The 11118-nt window shown below is 26.9% G+C and overlaps 1 protein-coding gene across 1 annotated transcript; it reads left to right on the top strand.

Annotated features, from left to right (window-relative positions):
• The first annotated feature begins 10428 nt into the window (after positions 1-10428).
• On the top strand, positions 10429-10911 carry LOC113366157 (histone H1C-like). Its single transcript, XM_026607724.1, has one exon. The coding sequence runs from the start codon at positions 10429-10431 to the stop codon at positions 10909-10911; it is 483 nt and encodes a 160-aa protein (XP_026463509.1).
• The last annotated feature ends 207 nt before the right edge of the window (positions 10912-11118 follow it).

Here is an 11118-nt window from a genome sequence, read left to right as displayed (position 1 = left end):
AATAGCAATTTTTGCACTTGTTGTAAAGGCTGGACATGCCTTTGCCTAAAACTAATCACAACGTCTTATCATTGGGAATCGAACATAAATACATACACATACATGAATTTATTTTAAAGTATTCCAAAATGTTCAGAAGTTTTTAAAACGTGAATATATGCAAAAAAATTCATTTTCGATTCTTTTGCAATTACTATAATTTTCCTTACACAATGTTAGAAATTCTATCTAAGTAATTTAAAAAAAATATATAAAAACACACACATGAATTTATTTTAAGGTATTTCAAAATGTTTAGAAGTTTCTGAAACGTGAATATATGTAAAAAATTTCATTTTCAATTCTTTTGCAATTACTGTGATTTTCCTTAGGCAATATTAGAAATTACATCTAAGTCTCTCTATTAAAAAGGGCGCCTGGTCACATAAGGCATAGGGCGACAGAAAGCTTAATCCGCAAATAACAATTAAAAAAAAAAAGATGTTGAACCATATAAATCTAATACATGAAGTATTTTATTATAAAATATATATTGAACACCATTTTGTTGTAAATTCTGCATATTTATCCTGAAAATAAATTACGAGTAGTCATAAAAAATATTCTTATGCCGTAAAATACCGTAAAATATCAGCAGAGTTAAATCCATATATTTCAGGCTTTATAGAATGTCATATAAACATCTTATTAGTTAACAAATGCATATATAGATGAATTTTAACTTTCGAATATTGTGTCTAATATTTCTCGTAATTCCTGTAACATTTTCATTTAATGTTGATATATGTAGATATTAATTACATATAATACTTGCAGTATAAATATAAAATGAAATTAATCATATATTAGAAAAAAATTAAACAGATGTATATTTAAATGTATTTAAAAAAAAGATTTTAATAAAAAAGAAATTAGACGAAAAAAATCTCTGAAAGTTTTAGCTCTTAATATTAACTTTTAGACGGTGCGCAATTCAATCAAAGTTTGTATGGAAAGAGCATGAAACAATTTTTGAAAATTTAAAAAAAATGTTTTAGGTATAACTTAGCGACAAATGAATGAGTTTTATTCATTCATTTGTTCGCTAAATTACATTTAAAAAACATTTTTAAAATTTTTGAAAATTTTTCCATGCTATTTCCATACAAAATTTTGATTGAATTGCGCTCTATCTAAACGTTAATATTAAGAGCTAAAACTTTCAGAGAATTGTTTTTTATCTATTTGGAACCATTTGAGCCCCTGGGAGCAAGGAAATTCGAAAATGACCATTTTAAGGACCACCCTAATATATATATATATATATATATATATATATATATATATATATTTATTTATTTTCTCCTGAATTCAATTTAAACATTTTTCTATATTTATAAAATCCTGGTAAATTTGTATCATTTGGTTTTCTATTTCCTTCAACTTTGCAGTAAATTATTATTATATATAAAGATGTTGTTTATTACAATAATAAGTTCCATCAGACAAATGATTAATTTAATGAATCTAAAAACAAATAAAAAATATTAGAAACATTCTTATGGTATAAAATAAAAAATTAAAAAAAGAGTTCTAAAAATATGCAATGAATTTAAAAAAAAAACAGTAAAATGATACAAAATAATAATAATATAAATAGAATTTAGATAAAGAGTTAAAATTAAAATTTGTAATAAGAAATTTGATATATTTTTAGCAAAACTAAAAAATTAAATAATATCCATATGTGATGATAATATTTTGCATTTGATCTCTATATATATTATATCAATATATACAAATTGCAATTAAATTGTATACAAAATACTGATGATAATTTATAGATATTGAAATAAATTTATCTTATTATATTTGAATTCAAATATAAATTTATGAATTTAAGAAATTTGCTGCAAATTTTTGTACTTGAAGTTCTCTGTTAAAAAATCAATATAAAAATAACTTAGATACAATATATTTTAACAATTATTGCACAATTATTAATAATTTCGTTTGCTTTATCATTATAATTAAATGCTTATATGAAAAATATAAATTTGTTCAAGTATTAATAATATAAATGTCTCCATATGATTTTCTTGAGATTTACCACTTAATATATATAAATTATAACTGGTATAAATATTAGTATACTAATATTTATAACAGTTATAATTTTTAAAACATGTACAAATATTTAGTAATAAAAGTATCAATTTAAAATTATTTTTGTTAATATACTTGTATACAAACTTTTAATTTTTGGAATGGTCTCAAAATGTTAAAAAAGTTGTAAATTTGTTGTCTATACATTTATTTTAACAAAAATGTTGATATACTTACTTACAATTTATATTGCCAAAATAATATTGAAACTCTCATAATATACTTTTATAATAATTTGTAGAGATTTTGCCTTTATCTTCAATTAAATATAAATTACAACAAATTTTCTGGAAATTTATGTCATAATCTCTATTAGATCATTTATTATGTGAATCTAAAAATAAATCAGATACACATAGAGACATTAATATATAATAAAATATTAATAAATTTTATTGCTAAAATTATAAAATAATTTCAAAATAGATAAAAAGTACTTGTATAAATTATATATTCATCAAGTTACTACAAAATTTTGTAATTAACTTAAGTTTAATTATTTAGCATTTTTATAACAAAATGAGGTGCCTATAGTATTCTAATTAATTTTCTAAAATTATTTGTAGAGTTTTTGCTAAATCTTTTATATTAAAGTGTAAAGTTTAAACAATTTGCAATAAATTCTAGAACATGATGAAATTTATCTAAGGATAATTTTAGTGTAATCTATAATTAAAGTATATTCATATTTATTGCAACAATTTATCTAACTGTTGGTTTATAGAGTGTTAAATTTGTTTAAAAACTTGCATTGGATTGTTCAAAATATAAATTTAACCAGTGAGCACAAATGTTTACATATTTACCTTTTATATTATGAATAAAATGCTAAAACTTTATGAAATTGCCCAAAATGCTTTCACATTATCTTTATTTAAGAATAAAGTTTGCTAGAAATTTGTTGGTGCACAAGATAAAATTATTCTAGTGGAATGATGAATCTAAAATTAAATTTAACACATTAAATATATTGTAATAAATTGCTAATGATTTTTATTACATCAATGTATATAATATAATGACACTGTTAATTCATAGAGACATTTGGAAATTGACTGAAAGTGTTAAAAATCAAACTAGAAAATATATCTTTATAAAATTCATATATGTTATATACTTATTTAGATATTACCAAAAACAATAAATCCAAAAGTGAATTCTATACATTTGAGATATAATATTATAAAATTATTAATTCTGCTCTAACAATATAACTTTGTTGATGAAAACACTGTGAATGTTATACAAAAGTCTTTATAATGAATAAAATAGTAAATATATTTCTATTAAAAATAATATTTGCAACAGTACATCAAAATTTAATAAATAAAGATATCAAAATATTTTTTAATATACATCTATTGCAATACAATATTTGTAACAAAACATTTTGTTTATTTTAAGAATTGTCTCAAAATGGTAGAAACACTTTTGAATTTGTTGTTTAAAAAATGTATATTTATCTAGTGTTTATATATACTTACATGATATATTGTTAAAAAGTTGATGACAGTATAATAACATACTTTAATAATTTGCATAGAGATTTTAGCCTTGATTTTCAATTAAATATAAATTCCAACAGTAAATTTATGCACTTGTCGATATCTGTTTGAAAATCCACTAAATCATCTTGATGAATATTTATTTATACTTAGACATTGTTAGGCAAAATTTCTGACATTATTCCAATTCAAATGTAAAACTTTTGTTAATTTTTAGCATTTGTTGAAGTTTATCTTGTAAGTGCAATGTGATGCAAATAAACCTAAATTAGATAAAATATTATTAATTAATTAATTTAAAGCAAAACATCATTATTTACAATTACAATCTATCTAAACAATAACACTGTTCATTTGTAGAGTGTTTAAATTGGGTAAAAATATTAACAATACCTTGTATTTGCTTTGTAGAAAACTAAGTTACAATCCAGTGTTTACAAATGTCCATTTATGTAGTAAATAAGATGATGAATAGTATTAATGATAATTGTATCACCTTATTCTGATTTAAATGCACAATTCAAACTTTTGTATTTAATAATCTATATCTAATAATGTAGTGGATCTAAAAATACACTAAAGACAATATATTATTGTAATATTTTATACAACAATAACTCTGTTTGTATATAGAGTGATTAAATGGTTTTAAAATTATAAAACTACCTTTGCATGTTGTCTATAACAATACAATTTTATCCAGTATTAACAATTATCCATTTAAGTGATATTTACACGGTTGAAAATATGTTGCAAAGTTCTTCAGTTTGTAGATGAATAATTTGTAGAGATTGTGCTAAATCTTTCTGCAGTTCCTTTGGGGCTTTATTAGTTTTAAATTACTATACAATCTTGTATAAATTATAACCAATCAACTAAATTTATAAGTGTATAACAGTTTATATATAATACAAGTACCTTATGCATTTTATCATCTGTATTGAAACTGCACATTTTACACAAAGGGTTTTGTATGAATAGCATTCAAATTTGTTTTGTAGACATCATGCAAAATCTTGTTGTACAAATAGAGCTCTCATAATCCATTTATTTGATGCAAAAGTTGCTGTAGATCTTCCTTGAGCAAGTACTCCATATAAGTCTTGACACCTTGACAGGAATTTTGGTTATGCTTCAATGTTTTGAATCCAAATCATAAACAAAGTGATTTGGAATATTGTAAATAGCACCACATGTGAAATTGTATATTGTTATTACCTTGTAGAACTTTTATAGTAGAGTGACCCTTTTTTCTGGGTTATAAACAATATTTGTGCATATGGTTTTGTGTAAGTGAATTCCAATCTAGAACAATAAAGTGTGCATGGTTATAACACGATTGCAAAGTATTTGATATTATAAATACATTGTGTATATATTCTGTAGTGTGTGAATACTTATTTAGTTGATACATTGTCGAAAAACAGTGTAAAAGGTTCCATACAAAGTCGAGTCTTTTGTGCATGTTGCATTGGCCGCTGACAATTCACATTTAATACATTGTTGCACTCGGAGATTATTTTTATCAATATCGCAGTGGAGATTCTAAACAAATCAAATAAATAAATATAAAAATACAAATATAAATATAGAGTATATGCGTTCGTGCGCTGACAATTGGGAACGACTTCCGCCCTTGTCATTCGCACAAAGATTGTCAAAGAATTTGCATAGTTCGCTCAGTAGTGTGGTGTTATAAGTGCTTGTGATTACCAATAAAAAGGTAAATATACTTACAACAATATACAAAGCTCTTTTGTTGCATTTATGATACAATTCTGTATTATTTTACGGAGTTTTGCGCAAAATGCTTGCGCAAATTATGGCCGGCCAAACCATCCTATATCCGAATAATAACAACGATCACGCTTCGACAGTAACAAATAAACAAAGTCTTAATGATTTGCATTAAATATACACATTCTTTTTACATTTTCTTTCGTATTTTTTCGAAATTTTCAACAAATTAATAAATTTTTAAGATGGCTGCCGCCGTACAGTAACGATCGACTATGTTCGAATTCAAAATGGAGACGATCGTTTGTTTATCATTCGAATTATTTGATTTTATGTACGATATAATTATTATATATTATCGTAGCATTATTATTAATACTTTTTTGATTTATTTAGGAATTTTGAAAACCGGAGTCCAAAGTTTGATAACCACTGGATATCGGCAATAGTTGTTGCATATAGATATGGAGCGTCAACAGAGTCATACCAAACGTAAATATATTTCGATTGTATTTTTATTTATTCGTTTGTTTTCACTATAATGATTTCTATGATTTTTTTAAATTTTATTCATTTTTTGTAATTTTACATTTTATTTATTTTATAATTTTATTGTTTCTAATTATTCATTTAGAAATTTTAATGAAATTATAAGATCATTACAATTTATTTTATTAAAATTTTAAAATAATTGAGATGAATATTTTCCAGAAATTATTAAAATTATAGAAATTATTAAAATATAAATAATAAAAGAAATTTAGTAATCATATCAAATATTTTAAAGTTTGAAATTTATTTTAAGTTTTTTTTAAACTTTTTTTCTAAACTAATTGGTTTGGTATTTAGCCTTAAGGCAAGTTACATGAACTTCCCGATATGTGTAATTAATTGACCTAATCAATACAAACTAAATTAAATTATGAGTGATTAAAAGTATTCCGAGTGGATTTATTACACAGAATATAAATAATAACAATAGTTATAAATATTATATACATGATGATTGACACGATGCTGTTGTTGTTAATTCCAGTCTTCCTTGCATAGAGTTTATGAATTTGTTCTTGATCTTCTTTAATTTTAGATAGCTCATTTACTTGAATTGACTTGATTGCAATTGGTTCGGATGATTTTGAAATATTGTAGTTTAAATTAAATCTTGGTAAAATTATAGCTTTTCCTTCTATTGAAGATTCCATATTATAGTAATTTTTATTGTCGATACTGAATTTGCATTGATGGGTTAGTTTCAAAATAAAATTTCCTTTAATAAATTTTGTTTCTTCTTGATGATTGCAAGACATATCAATTCTTGATACATGAACTTCCCGATATGTGTAAATAATCGACTTAATCAAAAAAAAAATGTGTAAATAATATACTTCATCAATCCTACTTTAAAAAAACGATAATAATTTTAGCAAAGTTTGACGAATTTTTAAAATTAAACTACTTGTTGTAAGGCCGTAATATTACAGTAAATTCTATAAGACCATGATGTATATCGCCAAAAAAAGTTCCATGAAAAAAGGCTTAAATTTTCAGCCTTTCAGCATCATTCCCAAATGATATCTTTCGAACAGTTTTTGATTTTTCAAAATCGGTTCGGTAGGATAAGCTTAAATGTGGACGAAAATTTAACACTTTTTTTCAACATTTAATTACAAGAAAACGGCTCGGTAGATTTTCACCTAAAATTAATCAGCATCATTCCCTAATGATATCTTTCGAACAGTTTTTGATTTTTTAAAATCGGTTCGGTAGGATGAGCTTAAATGTGGACGAAAAGTTCAACACTTTTTTTCAAATTACAAAGAAACGGCTTGGCAGATCGTTGCACAAAACTGACAAACGATAGTCCTCACCGAAATACATCAAATGGCTTTTAAATTTCTAAAATCGGTTCAGGCGTTTTTGAGAAAACGTCGATCAAAAGTCTAATTTTGACAAATGCCAAAAAGACCATACTGATTTTTGCAAACTTTGACGAATTTTTAAAGCTGAACCAGTTGTCGTAGGGCCGTAATATTTTAGTATGATCTAGAAGACTATGGTATCTATCGTCAAAAAAATAATCATAAAAATCGTCGAAATTTTTTTTTTAAAAACTTTATTACAAGAAAACGGCCCGGCCGATCTCTACCAAAAACTAATCAGCACGATTCCCAACCAATATCTTTCGAACGGTTTTTGAATTTTCAAAATCGATTCATAACTGCGGGCTAAAACGTGGACGAAAGAGTTTTCACTTCTCTGCTATTTACGAAGAAACGGTTTGGCCGATCGTCGCACAAAACTGACAAACAATAGTCCTCATCGAGATACATCGAATGGCTTTTAAATTTTTGAAATCGGTCCAGCCGTTTTTGAGAAAACGGCGATTTACGGCAAAAAATCTGTTGGTGCACACGCACACACACACACACACACACACACACACATACTTTTTCCAAATTTGGTCTCATTCGATTCAGAATGGCTTGAAACGTCGAGAAAACATAAAATTAGCGAATCGGATTTTTTGATGAAAACATAAACTTCTCCTTCGGGAAGTTAAAAATATAGTGTGCATCATTTTTTGCTCTATGATATTGTGTGAAATGTTAACCTGAACCTCATTACATGTTTCGATGTGAGTGTTGTCTACTTGTAATAATTTTATTATGCATTCGTCATTATTTGATAGGATATGTTTAATATTGCAGAAATATATTTTTGAAACTGCTCTGCAATCTGCATCATCAAATTGATAGTTATTATTGCCAATTTTAAGGAAAGGTTTAGGTGGAATAATGACTCTATTTTCGGTATTTGGAATTGGAAACAATTTATAATGTTTATAAGTTTGGAGTAGATTATTATTATCATCCGTATAATAATATTGAATTTTTAATAAATTGTAATGTTTGTGAAGATTACTATCGCCTATGGAAAATGGTAGTGAATCTGTACTGTATAAATGCTTTATAGTATTAATCATAAAATTCAGATTATCTAATTTTATTATTGAATTATGAATTAAATTCATTTTAGCTAAATCTATTTATATTTTTATGTCACTTAAAATAATTGTCATCAATATAACTAAACTATAAATAATTTCTTCTAAACTATCTGGTTTATGAAAAGTGTCTTTATATTTTTTGCAAATTCTTAAAATAGCATTTTTCTCTTCGAGATTCATGTGGTCAGTCCGTATTAGGTTTTCAATATCGGAAAAATCTATATTTGAGTCAGATACAAAAATTATAAAATTCTATTTCATTTGTGAGTTCTACTTGTAAAGGTTTGGTTAATGTTAAGTTAATTTCGTTTTCTGTTAGGTTAGGAATTTCAACTATGGCTTCATTGTTTTTTGCTAATGTTACGGTATCTGGAATGAAACAATTTGGAAAATTTTGCCTTGTAATTAGAATTTCACCTTCTTTAATGTTAACTGGGACTTTACATTTTTGAATGCATCTTTCTGGTATCTGTTGACTAAAAAGTATTTTTGCCGGACTTTTTAAATAATGTAAGTTTAAATTAGTATTGGGTAACACTATCAACCCATTATTTAAATCTATTATTGCCTTCAATTTTTTAAGATTATCAATACCTAATAACCCATTGAAGGTTTCATGAAATTTAAAAAGATGGAATGGCAGGTTTTCATTACCTTTGAACTCTTTAAAACTCGGAATATTACATGCAAAATTTCCTTTGTGTGTTGCTGAAGCAGTTTTTATTGTACAAGGGTCAGAGTAAATAAAATTTTTGAAATATTTGTTAGCGATTTCTGGACAAATGAAAGATTTTGTGGAGCCTGAGTCAATAAGAAATTTCATATTTGGATTTTGGATTTGTATGTATGAGAGTTGATATGTTACTTGAATATAATGAGCGATATTTTAGAAAAACTAACGATTGAAATAAATCATGCTTTTGATGATATGTTGGGGATGAATTTAGCTATCATGTGAATCCATTGTAAGCGAATCCAGCGAATTATTTAAAATAAAAGCGCTGGATTTAATTTTTTACAAATAATTTTCATTTTTGTAAAATTTTCAAATATTATTGTTTTCTCCTCGGTCCTACACTTTTCAAATATAGTTTAATACATCAAAAGTAGCCAAACGTAACCATTTTTAACTTCCCGTAGGGCAAGTTATAGTAATCGCAAAAAAATCGAAAATGAAATTTTTTATATATCTTTACGTTTCAGAGGTTTCTGAACATTTTGGCATACCTTAGAAAAAAATGGATGTATGTATGTGCGGATACAAATTTCGTCGACGATTTCGGGAACACGGATCAACCGATTTGAATAATTCAAAAAGCATTCGATTCGTATTGATAAGAAGACGTGCTGATTAGTTTTGGCAAAGGCAGCTCCAGCCGTTCCAAAGATACAAGGCAAAAAGTGCCGAAAACGGTAATTCAGTTTTTAAGAGAACGGAGCGTCCGAATTTAATAATTCAAAAAACATTTGACTTGTATTGACAAGATGTAGAATTGATCAAATTTTCATGAAGGCAGGTCTAGCGGTTTCGGAGATCTAATGAAAAAAGCAAAAAAAAAAAATGCCATTCGGCGGTTAAAAATGATCATTTGACATATGCACCTCAAATTATCAGATATTTTTTATAGAGATTTCAACAATAAGTATATTTTTTTTACATTCTATGGGTTCCGTACCAATGCTTATGCGTTAGACGGCGGCGCGGCACTTGCGAGCTTTGACATTTTGTCTCTATGCAGTTCAAGCAGTGCGATTGCTTTGAATAAAAGTTCAGAATTTCCAAAATATGTCAAAATGAAGAAAACTTTTTCAAAAATTTTTTGTTTCCAAAAAAAAATTTTTTCTCAAAAAAAAAATTTTTTTTTTTCAAAAGAAAGTAATTTTTTATCAAATTTACAGTTTCTCAAAAAAAAAATGTCAATCGTTTTTAAAAAAATAATAATTTTTGGTACGGGAAGTTCCAGCAATTTGCCTTAAGGCACGATGCCCTAATTGCCTTAAGACAGAATTCCACTTACAGCTAGTTTTACTATAATGTCAGATAACGCTTTATCCGCGTCGCCGGTGGGAACCGCTGCGCCAGCTACAGCATCGTCGAGTGAAGCCGTCCCATCGAAGAAAAAGCGAGTGAGGGCGCCCTATCCTCCCATATACGTAATGGTCAACGACGCCATAGCAAGCCTGAAAAAACGCGGAGGATCGTCGCTGCAGGCGATCAAGAAATATATGTCGGCCAATTATAAAATCGACGCCGAGAAAAAATCAACATACATCAGAAAGTATTTAATGTCGGCAGTTGAAATGGGAACACTCATTCATACGAGAGGCAACGGTGCTTCGGGTTCGTATAAACTTGCCGCTAGACAGAGGGGCGGCGAAAGCGGTGTTTCGGCTGGAAAAGCTAGGACCGCTAAGAAGCCAGCGATAAAAATAAAATCGAAGACAGCAAAGTCGAAGGGCGCCGCCAAACCTGCTTCGTCCCTTAAAAGAAGTCTGCATCCGCAGCGGGCACATTAAAAAAGTCGTCGGCGAAACCTAAGACGACAGTCGGTAAGAACAAGACCATATACGTGTTTATCTATGAACAAGACCATTTAGGGTAAGTCGACGAAAGCCTCATCGGCCAAGGCAACGAGCAATAATAAGAAGATTATCTTAATATACGTAAATTCGCTTTTTTTCATCTTTTAATACATACTTTATTTAAGGCTTTATTATTTATAT

The sequence above is a fragment of the Ctenocephalides felis genome, unplaced genomic scaffold (genome assembly GCF_003426905.1).
Source record: "Ctenocephalides felis isolate EL2017-DRISC unplaced genomic scaffold, ASM342690v1 CF-g0.4_SCAFFOLD_00551, whole genome shotgun sequence".
NCBI lineage: Eukaryota > Metazoa > Arthropoda > Insecta > Siphonaptera > Pulicidae > Ctenocephalides > Ctenocephalides felis.
Note: the sequence above shows the minus strand (reverse complement) of the source record. Positions and strands in the feature narration are given on the sequence as shown.